General features: G+C 49.5%; 1 protein-coding gene across 1 annotated transcript in view; it reads left to right on the top strand.

The window, feature by feature from the left end:
* Positions 1 to 17181, top strand: part of Fbxo10 (F-box protein 10) — a 50765-nt gene that overhangs the window by 29045 nt on the left and 4539 nt on the right. Inside the window, exons 4-10 of the mRNA XM_036178986.1 lie at positions 1138 to 1287; positions 4203 to 4339; positions 6865 to 6935; positions 8718 to 8870; positions 10075 to 10344; positions 11270 to 11583; positions 12619 to 12800. Of these exons, the coding sequence (XP_036034879.1) occupies positions 1138 to 1287; positions 4203 to 4339; positions 6865 to 6935; positions 8718 to 8870; positions 10075 to 10344; positions 11270 to 11583; positions 12619 to 12800 (1277 nt within the window). The remainder of the gene's footprint in view (positions 1 to 1137; positions 1288 to 4202; positions 4340 to 6864; positions 6936 to 8717; positions 8871 to 10074; positions 10345 to 11269; positions 11584 to 12618; positions 12801 to 17181) is intronic.

The raw sequence follows: 17181 nt of genomic DNA, 5'->3' as shown, positions 1-17181 counted from the left end.
ATTCTGAGTTTTAGTAAAACCCTAGCATGAAGTAAACAGCACACAGGGCAGTGTCCTACTGGATAGGGAGATTGTATCCTCTGAAACAAGAGTGGGAAGATGTGGTGCACTGTAGTGATATTGTGTTCCCCAATATATTGCGCACCTTAATAAACTTATCTGGGATCAGAGAATAGAACAGCCACTAGATAGACATAGAGGCCAGAAAATGGTGGCACACATGCCTTTAATCCTAGCATTCTGGAGGCAGAGATCCATCCCGATCTCTGTGAGTTCAAAGCCACACTGAAAACAACCAGGCATAGTGACACACACCTTTAATCCCAGGAAGTGAGCCTTTAATACCAGGAAATGATGGCAGAAAGCAGAAAGGTATATAAGGTGTGAGGACCAGGAACTAGATCCTGGTTAAGCTTTTAGGCTTTTGAGCAGCAATTCAGCTGAGATCCATTCGAATGAGGACACAGAGGCTTCCAGTCTGAGCAAACAGGATCAGCTGAGGAATTGGCGAGGTGAGGTTAGCTATGGCTGATTCTGTTTCTCTGATCTTTTAGCATTCACCCCAATACCTGGCTCTGGGTTTGTTTTTATTAATACGACCTGTTAAGATTCATGCTACAGTGCACAGAGAGGTGCCCCTCTTGTGAACTGTGAACTGCTGGGACTATGTGGAAAGGAAAAGACTTGCATGCTCTTCTTGTAGGGTTTGTTATTACTACACAGTGTGTGTGTGTGTGTGTGTGTGTGTGTGTGTGTGTGTGTGTGTGTGTGTTTGTTCATGTGTATATGGTGTGTGTGCTGTGTGTGTGTTTATGTGTATATGGTGTGTGGACTGTGTGTGTGTTCATGTGTATGTGTGTGTGTGGTGTGCGTATGTATGTGTGGTCATGTGTGTGTGGTATGTATTGTGAGTGTGTGTGTGTGTGTGTGTGTGTGTGTGTGTGTGTGTGTACATGTACCACAGCATGGGTGTGGAGGTCAGAGGACAACTCTGGAGAATTGTTTCCCCCCCTCACACTCTCCTGGAAATTGAACTTAGGTTGTCAGGCTTGTCAGGTAGTGCATTTACCCCCTCAACCATTGTCTCTGATAGTTTTTGACCATCCTTTGACTTTGTCTTTCCTCTGTTCTGCTTAGATCGTCATGCTCAGGAATGACATCTACCGCTGCCGGGCGTCAGGCATCTTCCTACGATTGGAGGGTGGAGGCCTGATAGCGGGCAACAACATCTACCACAACGCAGAGGCCGGTGTGGACATTCGCAAGAAATCCAACCCACTCATCCTGGTACTTTTCTCCATCCTGTGGCCGTTCAGCCTGGCTCTCGGTTTTTAGAAACTGTGTCTGAGGGTGTTTAAGTCTCTCAAATTGGTTCCTGCCCATTTTTGTGTGTCCTTGTGACTCGGTGTATTAGTGACTTTGGAGAAGTCACCTCCTGAAATTGTCACACCAATAGGTTTACTGGACAGCAAGTCTAGCCCAGTTGGTGAGTTCCAGCTTCCATGAGAGGCCAAGCCTTAAGAGGAAAGGTACAGAGTGATGGAGGATGACACTCCGCATCAGCCTCTGGCCTCCATGCACATGCACACATTTATACATGTGCACACACACAAGCACATGCACAAAACCCTTGCACAGGTGACCAGTATATGAGAGGCTGGTTCCTTCTATGTTCTGGCTTTTCCAGAGATTTCCAGAAACTGGGGAATCTTGAGTTTACAAAGGTGGTAGGCATCGTGAAATGTATGCTCATTTATATACCGGATGCTTCTGAAGCTCTGTAGATATTGGTCCTCCTATAAAGGAGAATGGTTTTCTAGGTGAAGATGTGGGGTGCAGAGGGGTGAAGGGCCTTGCTGGCTACAAACTGGACTAGGATTTGAGTTCAGGCAATCTAACTCAGGATGGATTGGCTCAGCTCATTCTAACCAAACTGACCTTGAGGATTCTGAGAAGAGAGTTCATAACGCACTTAAAATGACACACACAGCCAGTGACTTCTGCCCATCCCTTCCCCTCACAGGCCGATGCTGTGCATCTGGTGGGGTGGTGCACTTCTTCCTCCTAGGAAGTTCCTAACACTGTTACTGGAAAGATGCCAGGAGTCTGCTGGCCGTGGGGAGGGCTGCTTCAGCAGGCAGAGCAGGGTCCCAGCTCAGTGCAGTGAGGCAGGAAGTCCTGTTGCAGATACCTACCTCTCTAAGATTTTCAGTCTTTTGAAGGGCATCTTGGGCAGTGGCTGCCTGTGAACTAGCCAGCCCTGTAGTTAGAGTTTTCCTGCCTGGCCCACAGTCAGGACAGATGTCTCTCACCCGCCAGATGCTCAGACCCAACCAAGTAAACACACAGAAACTTATACTGCTTACAAACTGTATGGCCGTGGCAGGCTTCTTGCTATCTAGTTCTTCTATCTTAAATTACCCCATTTCTGTTAGTCTATAAGTTGCCACGTGGCTCGTGGCTTACCACTACCTTACATCTTGCTTCTCATGGCAGCGGCTTGCAATATCTCTGCCTCGGCCTTCCTGTTCCCAGAATTCTCTTCTCTGCTTCTCCCGCCTATACTTCCTGCCTGGCTCCTGGCCAATCAGCATTTTATTTACACAGAGCAATATCCACAGCACAGCCCCTTCAGAGATCTCGAAAGAGGGCAAGTTAGGAGAGCTTGTAGCCCTGTTACCTGCTGTGGTGGTTACCTCTTAGTGTACAAAGTCAAAACAAGTACAGCCAGGACACCTGGGTAGAGAAAGGCTTAGCTGGGCAGCTGTGAAGTGAGTGTGAGGTGTTTCGAGGATGACTCCCTCCCTGAACAAGGAAGCACGGGACTTTAATCCAGGAACTTTGTACATATTCATGTGGAAAATACTTCAGGGGTGGGCACTTTTCCAAGCATGCTCACTTAAGGCTGCATTTTAGTTTAAGGTCATAATTTAAGAAGAAAAGATCATGAACACACTTTAGACATGCTTAGCTCAAGGTCATGGAGCACATGCTCAAAAGGTTAAAATGATGGACAGAAACACCTGGACATGCTTTGATTTTGTCATAATTTTGAAGATAAAGGAAAGAGTATTCTGAAGGTGCATTAATATAGGAATTTTCCTACCTTGATTAATGGCTAAAAACAAGATGTGTTTTAAGTCTCTGTGACATTGTTTTGTTTGTTTGGTTTGGGTTTGAGTTTCATTTTGTTTTGTTTTGGTTTTTTTTTGTTTTTTTTTTTTAAATAGGGGCTTGTTATATAGCTCTAGCTAGCCTTGGACCTGGGATCCTCCTGCCTCAGTGCTGGGATTACTGCTCTGTTCAAGCTGGGCAACCTGGATTGTTTGGAAGGGCTTGTAATCTCAGCACTGGGGAGATAGAAATAGGCAGATCCCTGGGGCTCACTAGCCAGACAGCCTAGCCTACTTGGAGAGTGTCAGTCCAGTGAGAGTCCCTGTGTCAAAACCAGGGTGGGTAGCTACTGATGCATGACACCGAGTTGACCTCTAGCATCTACACTCATTCACACACCCGTACATATAGGCACACACATATACTTACACACACATAAGTAATTAGAATGAGAAAATTTTACCAAAATTTTTGTGATCTCAGATTATGAAATCTCTGCCCTAAGAGACAGCAAAGCTAGGTTTCAGATCAGCGCTCTCATAGACATTTTTTCCAGACTCATGCCTGTTCCCTGTTTGTACAGAGAGGAGTCAGAAGTAAGTCTCCTCAGCATCCTGCACTGACAAGACCTCCTCTGGTCTTTCTCCATGAGGCAGGGAGCCCCTCTGTCCTGTATCCTTTCACGGGCCTCCTTTGAAAGAGGACCAGAAGCCAAGTGGTTCTTACCCCTCTGTGGAGGTAGCCTCCATGGGACTTTCACTGGCCCACATTCTCTTGTACTGAACTGATGACCTGGCTTGAATTAGGGGTGGGGGGCTCTGGAGAGGCTCGGACACTTTCCATTGCCTCCTGCCTTAGAAAAAAGCACAGAACGCCTCAGTGGCAAAGGCCACATAGCTATATTCCAAGGCTACAGAGAGGAGCCCTTCATCTTCACATCCTGCCTACTGTTTGCGTACACACAAGGAAGGCAGCCGCAGAGCTTCGTCCCTTATTGTGTGCTAGGGAACTTGTGGTGGTGTCCTCATCATGGTTGTGTCCATCTTGGTGCGGCTGCTCTGACATCTGTCTGCCACTTTCACTTCCAGTGTAACCAGATCCACCACGGTCTTCGATCCGGCATTGTTGTCCTTGGCAATGGGAAAGGCGTCATCAGGAACAACCAAATCTTCTCAAATAAGGAGGCTGGCATTTATATCCTGTACCACGGAAATCCAATTGTGAGGTAGGCACTGCTCCGCCCAGACTGTCTGGCTCTTCCACGGTCCCCACTCCCCTTCTCCATGTCTTCTTCCATCTGAAAGCCTGTTTGCTCACTACAGCTGTGCTGTGAAAAGACTCTTCAGCCGTAATCCCACCCCAGGACCACAGCTGCCCTGCTTCCAGCTAGCTGTGAGCAGGCATTCTGTTTGGTTGGCAGGCACTACTGTGCACTTCTAACAGAGACAACGAAGGCACACACGTGCCAACTGCTCCCCGGGGGCTGACTCTGACTGGAATGAGGAAAGGCACTTGCCAACGAGCCTGACAAGCTGAGTTTGATCCCAGGGACTCAGAGTAGAAAGAGAGAGCCAACTATTACAGGTTGTTCTCTGACCTCTATAGATGTGCTGTTGTATATGTGCCCATACACAGAATGAATGAATGAATGAATGAATGAATGAATGAATGAATATATAAAAGAAGATGAACCTGGCTGTGGGAGTCCAACTTCCACCTTTTGAAGGGTTCTTGGTTAGAGGAGAGAGGAATGAGGAAACATTAGGTAGAAAGATAGAAAGAGATGATAAGAAAGAGACACAGGATAAGTTTGGGAGGGCCCTGGGTCAATATTCAGCCGCCCAGAGCTTTAGTCAAAAGGACTTTTTATAATATTCAAAGGGGAGAGGCAAAAGACCTCCCCCATGCAAGATCAAAGCACACTGTACAGCCAAATGCAGACCCTTCCAAACACCTGGTAAACATGCCCCTGGCCAAATCATCCCATTATATAGCCATGCTGGGTAAAGCAAGCTCAGATTCTCTGACCCTGAGTAATTTGGGCCTCCACATGAATGCATGCTATGATCTTTAGGTCATCAGTAGGAAGGGAGGGGCAGTATTGGGTGTGTCTACCATCTTGGCAGTAGTTGTGGGGCAGACTGTGATAGGTGCCATTGGTGCTGTCAATAGGAAAGAACCATTCTGACTAAGAGCACGTAGGAAAGCTTTTCACTAGAAGTGCCATTCCAGTTGATTTCAATGGCTGGGGATAGCGCATCGAAGAAAACTTGCCCAGCATGCACTAGGCCCTGGAAGGCTCAGTCTTCCATGCTAAAAAAGGAGGAGGAAGAGGAAATGGCTCTGTTTTTAAATATGGGTAGGACTTGAACTCTCTCGGAGCTGTAGCGGCCAGTCCTAGGAACAAGAACAGCAGGAGGAGAGGTGACCAATCAGCCAGGGGCCCTCTCCAAGAGCAGCAAGTGCTCAGCCATCTCTCCTGTGCCAATCAGTGTTTTAAAATGGAGGCTGTCCCAGTGAATCAGTGCCCGGTGGGCCTGTAGTATGACCTTCTGTACCCACGGGCATGCCTCTGTCTCCGCCATGCAGCGAAAGAGTGGAAAGAAATGGCAGAAGACCTTGTACTGATGCGGACAGGCCGCGCAGCCAGCCTGAGGAGGGTGGGCTGAGATTCTGAGCAGAAGCCTTGGTTATGTCGGAGCATCAGGAGAGCTGGCTTCCGTGTGCAGCAGATGCGCTCTGCGGTGCTTTTCCCGGCCATTGTCCATCCGAGTTTGTCTAAACGTTGTTGGGTGGCACTTAGCTATGTCACTTGGGGAAATTACAGGTCATAGCCATATCGTTGTTCTCCATGTTTCATATAGTCCTCCTACTTTTAGGCAAATAGTATCCATTGCTGAAGACAGCTTACATATGCCTAGGGTGTAGACATAGTGTACCTTGCTTGTACTGGGAAACCATGAAAGAGTTTGAAATGAAGACTCCCAGGTCAGTGTTACTGTTTTTTAAAACACAGTCATCCTGAGAGGGTAGGCTGTGCTTTTATTCCTCCACATTTCTTTGTTTTAGGAGGTGGGTACGGAGGAAGGGAGGAGAGGGGACACAGCAGGGTCCCTGATCCCCAGCTGAGGCACCACAGCACTGAGCACTGAAGAACTCTGATGAGTCTAAGAAAGCCTGGTACAGCATCCTGGGAATTCTTCATGCTGCCAAGACTTGCCCTGTGATACATGCACCGTGGTGACATCAGTGTTAGTGATTTGTGTGTTGACTGATGCAGCACAGAAAAGCCATAGAGAGTTGGATATTATTGTGCTTGTCTCCAGAGTTGTGAGTTTAGTGTTGGGTCAAGCTGTCCCAGGGCAGATCAGGATTTCCAAGTGCTTAGCTTATGGGATTTCAAACGGTGTCTGTTTCCTGGGATGTGAACTTGGGCCATTAGGAAGCCTACTAAGGAAGGAAATGGGGCAGGTGAGGGGTCTGTAGGTAAAAGCACTTACTATGTAAGCCTGATGACCAGAGCTTGATCCCTGGAACACGTAAGTTGTGCTCTGATCTTCACATGTATGCTATAGCACTTGTGCACCTGCACATGCACACACACACACACACACACACACACACACACACACACACACACAGACATGCATGCACTCAAACAAGTAACATTTTGAAAGTGTTTTAGAGGAAGGCTCCTTGAAGTATGACACAGGTGTCTTGTCTCACATCTCTCCCTGTCTTGTGTTTTAGCGGAAACCACATCTTTAAGGGCCGCGCAGCTGGCATAGCGGTGAACGAGAATGGCAAGGGCCTCATCACAGGTATGTGATAGGAACTACCGGAGCCATAGCCAGCCAATGCAGCTTGCAGCCAAGCCACCATCCCCTGGCATCACCCCACCGGCTTCAGGCCCTTAGGCACTCCTTTGCCTACCCCAGACCTCCTTCTGTGATTAGCAGGTGGGCATTCAGGGGTGCCAGTTCTATGGGGGTCATGCTTTTCATAGGAGGGCCCAGCATAGCGCAGGGGGAGTACCCCCTCGGCCAGCTGCTGGCCAGCCAGCTCACACCTCCAGCTGCACCAATTAAACAGGTGTCTGAGATTTCCACACTTCAGTGTGAGCTTCTGCCTGCTCTGCAGGTCTGTCTGCCCAGTTCTTACGTGTCTGTGATGTCTCCACTCATGCCACTTCCCGTGGGGAAGCCTGCCCTAGCTCCCTCATCCGTAGAGAATGCCCACAGTGCCCAGGACACCTCCTCTGTTGATCATTTACAGAACTTCTTATGCTTTGTTTTGTCTGTCTCCTCTGGCGCCAGGCAAGGATCACATCTGCCTGCTAGATCATTAGAGCCTGGCATTTTCTTTTCTTGGTTTTTTGAGACAGGGTTTTTCTGTGTAGCCCTGGCTATCCTGGAACTTACTATGTAGACCAGGCTGGCCTCAAACTCAGAGATCTGCCTGCCTCTGGGATTAAAGGCATGCACCACCACCTCCCAGCATGGAACCTGGGATCTTGATTTCATGTAACCATCCTTTACCAAATTCTCATAACTCAGTTGTAGACCACGTGCCTAGCATGTGTGGGGCCCTAGATTAGATCCTAGCATTGAGAAAAAGGAAAAGAAAACAAACAAACAAAACCACTTATTGAGCACCAACTGTGTGCAGCCCTTGTTTCAGGAGCTGGCCATGGGGTGAAAAAGGAAGCAGACACCCACTCTGCTTTCAGTTAGAGGTGAAACCATGTGAATACGTGAAAGCATATGTAGACAAACCGCCCATCGGAGAGTGATGCAGTCATTTGCGGAAGTTGGTAGGAGGACGGTGTGGGCACTTGAAATTGTCTCATTGTCGTAGACCTCAAGGAGGACACATAATTCGAACCTGAGCGATGGGAGGGGTCCAGCTCTGTGTGCAGGGCCACCTGTGGAAACAGAGTCACACCTAAGAGGTGAAAGGTATGAGATAGGGTTGCAGAGGCAGAAAGAGCCCATCACACAGGGTCTAGAAGTACCTCAGCCGAGTGGTGGTGGCACACACCTTTAATCCCAGCACTCGGGAGGCAGAGGCAGGCGGATCTCTGTGAGTTCGAGGCCAGCCTGGGCTACAGAGTGAGTTCCAAGACAGCCAGGGCTACACAGAGAAAAACTGTCTTGAAACCCTCCCCCACCGAAAAAAGAATGTGTCCCAGTCCCTGGAACCAAGTCTGCCTTGTCACGGTGCTGAGGTAGCAGTGTCCAGGACCACCCTTCTGATGTGAGACTCGTCTAAGTCCTAGGAGAAGAGGTAGCCCCCAGGGATGGGGCAGGACAGTGAAGTCAGAGTGCAGGCCTAGGCTGAGGACAAGCAGTCTCAAGGCTACTGGGTATTGTGGGTATGGAGACACAGGGGTGGACAAGACAAACAGACTTTGTCCTTGGGAAAGCGGATGAGTCCCTGAGGCAGCCAGTGAGTAAGCGTCAGGGTAGTGACTGCTGGCGGCCTAGGTGTGGGTGTCCTGCTCGGGGTGCAGGTTGGGGAGTGCTGTCTTTCAGCTGTCCTAATCACCATGGCCTGCGCTGGAGGTGGCTCTTGGGCACTGACCTTTCCACATCTCCCCATAGAAAATGTCATCCGTGAGAATCAATGGGGAGGGGTCGACATCCGCCGTGGCGGCGTCCCTGTCCTCAGGAGCAACCTCATCTGCTTTGGCTACTCGGACGGTGTGGTCGTGGGCGATGAAGGCAGAGGACTGATAGAGGGAAACACCATCTATGGTGAGGAGCCTGTCCCCGGGGCGGTGGTCTGCAGCAGCCCAGCTTTCGGTGCTAGCTAGTGGGTTCTGAGAAGGTAGTCAGTTCCTCCAGGCCTCAGAGACATCCTGTGTAGAACAGACACGGTCTGGGGCCTCTTAGCAGGAGGGCCCTTACACCTCCTGACCCACCTGAGCCCAGAGGTCAGTAAGCAGTGCTCCATGTGAGATAGTAACAGGCAGGGTGTTATCTGCTACGGTGGCCCATGTGAGCTCCAGTTCACGGGCATCAAACTCCTCCCAGTCCCTTTGATGCAAACAATGGAAGATTTAACAGAAAAACAGGGTTATTAGAGAAAATATAGTTCTCACCACGTGACTTGAAGCAAAGTCTTAACTTTTCTGGACTGTATCTAATAATGTCTGTAGCTAGTGTTCTTCTAGCTGTGTGTGCGTTGTCACATTTAATCTTCAAGACCACCTTGTAAATGTACAGTTATCAACCCCAACTTAAAGATGCGGACACTAAGGCACATGAGCCAATAGCTCACTTGGTCCCTCCTAGGAAGTGAAAGGATGGGGGTTCACACCGAGCCTGCTCCTCCTAGGACGTGGAAGAACGGGTTCACACCGAGCCTGTCCCTCCTAGGAAGTGGCAGGATGGGGGTTCACACCGAGCTTGTCCCTCCTAGGAAGTGGAAGGACGGGGGTTCACACCGAGCCTGTCCCTCCTAGGAGGTGAAAGGACGGGGGTTCACACCGAGCCTGTCCCTCCTAGGAAGTGGCAGGATGGGGGTTCACACCAAGCCTGTCCCTCCTAGGAAGTGGCAGGATGGGGGTTCACACTGAGCCTGTCCCTCCTAGGAAGTGGCAGGACGGGGGTTCACACCGAGCCAGTCCCTCCTAGGAAGTGGCAGGACGGGGGTTCACACCGAGCCAGTCCCTCCTAGGAAGTGGCAGGACGGGGGTTCACACCGAGCCTGCTCCCATGCAGAAGCACTGATGTCCCCTTTGCACTGCCCCATGGAGCTTTGCAGTTCATACCCTGAGGAAATGGTCCCAGATAGTGAGTCGGACTGGTCATTGTCCCTGTGTCTGGAGGAGAAGCCCATAGCCAGAGCTGTGAGGTGGCTTGTCTCAGTACATTTTACTTCTCCTTTTGGGGTGACACTGGGTGCTGCTTCCCCAATTCTTGGGTATCAGTGACAGGCTCGTTTTTACTGTCCCAGCTAACAAAGGCTGTGGTGTGTGGATGATGTCCTCCAGCCTGCCCCATGTCACCAGCAACCACGTGAGCTACAATGGCCTGTATGGAGTGGCAGTGTTCAGCCAGAAAGATGGCTCTGGTGAATTTCCTGGAGGCCATGGGGCCCAGGAGAACTTCAGTGAGGATGGGGATGCCATCCTCTGGGAGACAGAGCTGGAGAAGGAGGATGACCCACTGCGGCGGCCCGTCACCATAGCTCTCGTGGAGTCTAACAGTATTAATCACAATGGAGGTGAGTGGCCCAGCCCTGTGATACCTTTCCGTGTCTCCCACTGCCCTGGGGCTCTCCATGCACTGGTCCCAACCTGCTCTTCTAGCTTCATTAGCTCTTGATGAATAACTCAGCCCTGGGACTTTCTCCCAAACCCAAACCCATTTCTTCTTCCTCTGCCCCACTGACTTCCACATGTGTTGATTTTGCCTGAAATCCATTTATTCCTATCCATCCCACACCAACAAGGTCTTTCTAACTGCAAATACACCCCTCATCCTTTCTTCCTTGGATTTGTGCCCTGACCCATACCCAGTATGACCTGCATGTGTATCTGTATGCCACATTCATGCTTCGTGCTCATGGAGGTCAGAAGAGGGCATTGGATCCCTCTGGAACTGCAGTTACAGATGGTTGTGAGCTACCATGTGGGTGCTGGGACTCGAACTGGGTGATCTACAAGAACAGCAAGTGAGCTCAGTAACAGCAGCCCCAAGGGAGTGAGTTCTGCCAGCACACCCCCGGTGGAGGACTTCTTTCATGAAGCTCTGCTGCCTGGTAGCACAGGCTAAGCCATGCAAGATGACTCATCCAAGCTAGGGAAACAGCCCCGGTGCTACCAAGAGGCTGGCTTGGACAGCTGAAGCGGCCCAGGGCTGTCTTCGCACTGCCCCTCTGGAGCTGGCTTGGTCCTGTACTACTGCAGCCCTCCTGCCACGGTAGGACGAGGCTATGGGAGACCTGGGGTGGGAGCGTGGGCCAGAGGCCTGTTGGGCCCAAGGAGTCTTCTTACAGCCCGTGTCCCTGGCCGCCTTAGCAGGGACTCCGTGCTTTTCCCCTACCATCCTGGAGCGCACTTCAGGCGAGGCTGTTCCTCCTGACTGGCATTGTCGGGGTTGACCCTGGGATGGATCACCTATGCTCTTCCCACTCCCACACTCTGTAGCATCAGGACTCTTTGTCCAGAGCAGCGAGGCCCTGCAGGTCATCACCAATGTGATCCATGCCAATGGGGACAGAGGCATCACCATTGTTCAGAGCAGCCAGCTCACAAGGGTGGCCAACAACAGCATCTCCTGCAACCGCCAGAGTGGGGTCAAGGTCGAAGCCCAGTGCAAAGTGGAGCTCCGGGGCAACGGTATCTATGACAATCGAGGCCATGGCATCATTACCAAGGGTGACAGTACTGCTGTTGTGGAAAATGACATCATTGGCAACCGGGGCAGTGGACTGCAGTTGCTGCCCAAGTCTGACACTAAGGTAAGTGTAGGATGTGTATGATGCAAGGTACCAACGGGGCTCTGGCTTGGCTTGCACACTTTGCTGAGAAACAGAACCATCAGCACTCAGAGCTGTAAGGAGAATCAGAGTTCAGTCTGGACGACGTGGTCCACAAAGGGGGAGTGTCACCAGTGGGGAGCGTATAAACTGGGCCCAAAGAAGGAACAGGAGTTCTTAGCAGGAAGCCAAGAGAGTGAGTCATGGTGCTGGGAGCCTTCTGGGTGTCTTCGTGGTCTCTGTGTCCAAGTCCCGGCTATTTCAGCTCTTTGCTGACAGAATAAGCCTGCACTGGACCATTGTGCAGTAGACACTTGCCAGGAGAGAGTCCGTCGGCCTTTGCACACACTGTGGTCTGTATGAGGAGGCCTCTTGGCCATTCATATCCCCACTGTCACATTTTTAAGGAAGCCCTGCTAAGTCTCTTAGGCTATCTGAAGTGCTCTTTTTAGGACCTTCGGGGCATCGGCCCACAACCTCCTGAGCACTCCTCAGAGCTTCCTGTTTCTTTACCTGTCCTGGCACATGACCATGAGCTCTGGGCACCTTTAGGTAAAGTACTGCATGGTGCTAGGGCTTCATGGTAGAACCAGACACAGCCACTGCCCTGTGGACTGTCCCAGAGGTTCTCGGCTCTGTAGCTCCACAGATCCGCACTGCAGGCAAGGAGTAAAGAACTGGACACTGAGTCCCTAGGAACAGAGCAAGAGGGGCACACTGAGCTCAGTCAGGCTGCAGGTAGGCACGGCTTCTGGCACAGTACCCGTCTCTGGTAGGCCTTTACATGCTGCTCCTTCTTCTGGGAAGAACTGTCCCCAGCTCAGCCCCCTACAGCCTGTCCATCAGCTCCAGGACACCAGTGGCTCCAGCAGGCTGCCCTCTGCACTCCGCCCAGAGCTCCTCTTGCTCCGTGCTGACCTCTCCAGCACACCTAGACTCTATGGTTTTGTAACACTCACTTGCCTAGCGTCCACCAGTCTCTGAGTCTCTGTGACAAGCCCTGGCTGCTTTTCCCAGGTACTGAAGAACCGGATCCACTCCTTCCGTGCCTACGGCATTGCAGTACGGGGCCGCGCTAAGGCCCTGGTTCAGGAGAACATCATCTTCCAGGGCAAGGCCAACAAGACCATCTTCCAGCAGATCACTAACAACCGTGAATGCATCATGCAAAACAACAAGTTCCTGGTCTTCAAGAAGAAGTAAGTGGGCTGTGGAGACGGCCCCTGGGTAAAGCGCTTGCTTTGTGAGTACAGACCTGTGTGTGGACGCCAGCACCCACGCAGATGCTGGTCATGTTGTCCCTTGAGCCTGTTCCTTCACTTAGCTGAGTGCAGTGTAGCTGGCCTGGGGCATTGCTTGTGAGTCACTCACTCTTTCCTGTACTCCTTTTAGGCTAGCATGCAAAGCAGCAGGTTTTATTATGGCATTTTCATCCATGTGTCATTAATACGGCGCTCTCCCACTGCCTGTCCCCCTTATTATCCCAAAATAGTCCCCCATTCTTCCTGCCTTTCTTTTTAGCTGTTCTGGATAATTTATTTAGTTACCTTAGCCCTCTAAGATGAGGAATACAGACAAAACTTTGGCATATGGTTCATGCCTTTAACCCCGGGAGGCTGATTCAGGAGACCACCAAGTATAAGGTCAGCCTGAGTTAGACTATCTCAGAAAAAGTGTGCAGATACGTTTTGATCCATTTGATACTGTGACTAATGCTGTCCAGTTCTCAGGGCCTGAATTTCATTCAAGACTGTCAATGTTACTAATTCTCTTCTGCTACCTCTTTATGAATGGTCTCTGGGAAACAGTAATTATTTTAACCTTGTAAATGTTTGGGAATATGTTGACCTTGAATGTTTTAATGAAATTCCAGGTTCAGTTCCATCTGTAAGTTTTATTGGACTTTAGCTATGTTCATTTGTTGATACGTTGTCTAAGTCTGCTTTTCACACACAATTGCAGCACAGTTGTAAAAACAAGACACTATAAACTGTCTTAGGGTTTCTTTTGCTGTGTACAGACATCATGACCTTGATAACTGGTGGAAAGGAAAACATTTAATTGGGGCTGGCTTACAGTTCAGAGGTTTAGTTCATTGTCCTCATGGTGGGAAGCATGGCAACACACAGGCAGACATGGTTTTGGAGAGGTAGCTGAGAGTTTTACATCCATATTTGAAGGCAGCAGGAAGAGACTTTGAGACACATTGGGCCTGGCTTGAGCATCTGAAACCTCAAAGCCCATCCTCAGTGACATATTTTCTCCAACAAGGCCACACCTACTCCAACAAGGCCACACCTCCTAATAGTGCCCCTCCCTATGAGCCTATGGGGCCATTTTCTTTCAAACCACTACATTCCACTCCCTGCCCAATAGACCTGTCACCATATCATGATGCAGAAATGCATTTAAGTCCAACTTCAAAAGTCCCTATAGTCTATAACAGTCTCAACCCTGTTTCAAAGTCCAAAGTCTCTTCTGAGACTCAGTGGAATCTCTTAACTGTAATCTCCTGTAAAATCAAAATGAAAATACAGTCATATACTTCCATTATATAATGGCACAAGATTACCATTCCAAAAGGGAGAAAAGGAACAGAGTGAGGAAATACTGGACCAAAGCAAGACTGAACACCATCTGGGCAAACTCCAAACTCTGCATCTCCATGTCTGATGTCAAAGCACTCCTCAGATCTCCAGCTCCTTTCAGCTTTGTTGACTGTAACACACTTCTTTCTCTTGGGCTGTTTCCACTCTCTGTTAGCATCTTTCCTTGGCAGGTATCCCACGACTCTAGCATCTCTAACATTTTGGAGTCTCTAGGATTCACCTTCACTGCTTCACTCCATGGCCCCTCGAGGCCTCCATGCAGGGACAGCTCTGACATTTGCCTGGCCTCAGTGGCTTCCTTAGTCTCTGAGGGAGATTCTATAATTTGTTTCTTCTGTCCTTGACTCTAAACTCAGAACCACATGGCCGAAGCTGCCAAGTTCTGCTGCTTGTTGGAACTGGAACGTGACCCCCACCTTCCCCACCCATGCCCCTTGTTCAACTACATCTTCACCAGCTTTCTGTTTTTGATGGTTTCCTTGGCTGCCTAAATTTGGCTGTCCTGGAACTTGTTCTGAAGACCAGGCTGGCCTTGAACTCTGAAACTTGACTGCCTCAGGCTCCTGAGTGCTGGGATTAAAGGTCTTTCGTTTCTTTTCACAAGTTGGAAGCTTAGCTGGAAGGGATCTTACCCGATGTCACCACTCCCTTTACACCACCTAACATCAGGCTTTTCTTTAATCTGTTTATCCCCTTGAACACAGGACTTAGCTCCATCCCACTTCCTGCTGCCCCTTTCGTCTCAAGCTGTACACTTCATATTTTTCCTTGCTCAGCTTGCTCCTTTTTATTATAGACCTGCATAAGAGTGAACACTAATAACCGCATGACACAGACTCTTTTGAGATTTCCTCTGCCAAAGCCATCAATCCAAAACCCTTCAATTTAGCCTCAGACAGATTTTCAGACATGGGCAAAAACAGCCACATTCTTAGTCAAAATATCACAAAAATGGTCTCTAGGCCACATACAAATATTCTTCTCCTCTGATCCCTCTTGAGCCAGGCCTCCACAGTTCAAATCACCGTCAGTATCACTGTCTTCCATGCTCCTACTTATATGGCCCATTAAGCTCACTTAAAGTGTTCAGCTGCTTTTCTAATCCAAAGACCCGAAGTTCACATTCCTCCAAACAAAAACATGGTCAGGCCTATCACAGCAATGCCCCAGTCCCTGGTAACAGCTTTGTCTTAGTCAGGGTTTCTACACCATGACCGAGGCAACTCTTATAAAAAAGGAAAGCATTTAATTGGGGCTGGCTTACAGTTCAGGGGTTTAGTTCTCTGTCCTCGTGGTGGGAAGTGTGGCAGCATGTAGGCAGATGTGGTGCTGGAGAGGTAACTGAAAGTTCTAGATCTGAAGGCAGCCAGAGGAGACTGAGACACACTGGGCCTAGCTTGAGCATATGAAACCTCAAAGCCTGCCACCACAGACACACTCCCTCCAACAAGGCCACACCTCCTGATAGTGCTGCTCCCTATGGGCCTGTGGGGGCCATTTTCTCTCAAACCACCACGTAAACCTAAAATATTTACTGTCAGGGCCATTATAGGAACTTTATAGACCTTTGGTTTTAAACAGCAAAGTCCTAAACTTTCTGGAATGTTCTGAGCTATTCCAAGATGACTACTATCTGAAAAACTGCTCTTACTTTTAAATTAACAAGTACCCAGCCATATGCAGTGCACAGCTGTCGTCATCTAACCGTATGCAGTGCACAGCTGTCATCATCCAGCCATATGTAGTGCACAGCTGTCATCATCTAACCATATACAGTGCACAGCTGTCATCATCTAACCATATGCAGTGCACAGCTGTCATCAAACCATATGCAGTGCACAGCTGTCGTCATCTAACCGTATGCAGTGCACAGCTGTCATCATCTAACCATATGCAGTGCACAGCTGTCGTCATCTAACCGTATGCAGTGCACAGCTGTCATCATCTAACCGTGTGCAGTGCACAGCTGTCACCATCTAACCATATGCAGTGCACAGCTGTCATCTAACCATATACAGTGCACAGCTGTCGTCATCTAACCATATGCAGTGCACAGCTGTCATCTAACCATATGCAGTGCACAGCTGTCGTCATCTAACCATATGCAGTGCACAGCTGTCATCATCTAACCATATGCAGTGCACAGCTGTCATCATCTAACCGTATGCAGTGCACAGCTGTCATCATCTAACCGTGTGCAGTGCACAGCTGTCGTCATCTAACCGTATGCAGTGCACAGCTGTCATCATCTAACCATATGCAGTGCACAGCTGTCGTCATCTAACCGTATGCAGTGCACAGCTGTCACCATCTAACCATATGCAGTGCACAGCTGTCATCATCTAACCATATGTAGTGCACAGCTGTCGTCATCCAACCATATGCAATGCACAGCTGTCGTCATCTAACAGTATGCAGTGCACACCTGTCATCATCCAACCATATGCAGTGCACAGCTGTCATCCAACCATATGCAGTGCACAGCTGTCGTCATCCAACCATATGTACTGCACAGCTGTCGTCATCTAACCATATGCAGTGCACAGCTGTCATCATCCAACCATATGCAGTGCACAGCTGTCGTCATCCAACCATATGCAGTGCACAGCTGTCGTCATCCAACCATATGCAGTGCACAGCTGTCATCATCTAACCATATGCAGTGCACAGCTGTCACCATCTAAGCATATGCAGTGCACAGCTGTCACCATCTAAGCATATGCAGTGCACAGCTGTCACCATCTAACCATATGCAGTGCACGGCTGTCATCATCTAACCATATGCAGTGCACGGCTGTCGTCATCTAACCGTATGCAGTGCACGGCTGTCATCATCTAACCGTATGCAGTGCACAGCTGTCGTCATCTAACCGTATGCAGTGCACAGCTGTCGTCATCTAACCATATGCAGTGCACAGCTGTCATCATCTAACCATATGTAGTGCACAGCTGTCGTCATCCAACCATATGC

This window comes from Onychomys torridus, chromosome 2, assembly GCF_903995425.1.
Source record: "Onychomys torridus chromosome 2, mOncTor1.1, whole genome shotgun sequence".
NCBI classification, from domain to species: Eukaryota; Metazoa; Chordata; class Mammalia; order Rodentia; family Cricetidae; genus Onychomys; species Onychomys torridus.
The sequence above is the reverse complement of the archived record's forward strand: the minus strand, read 5'-3'. Positions and strand labels throughout refer to the sequence as shown.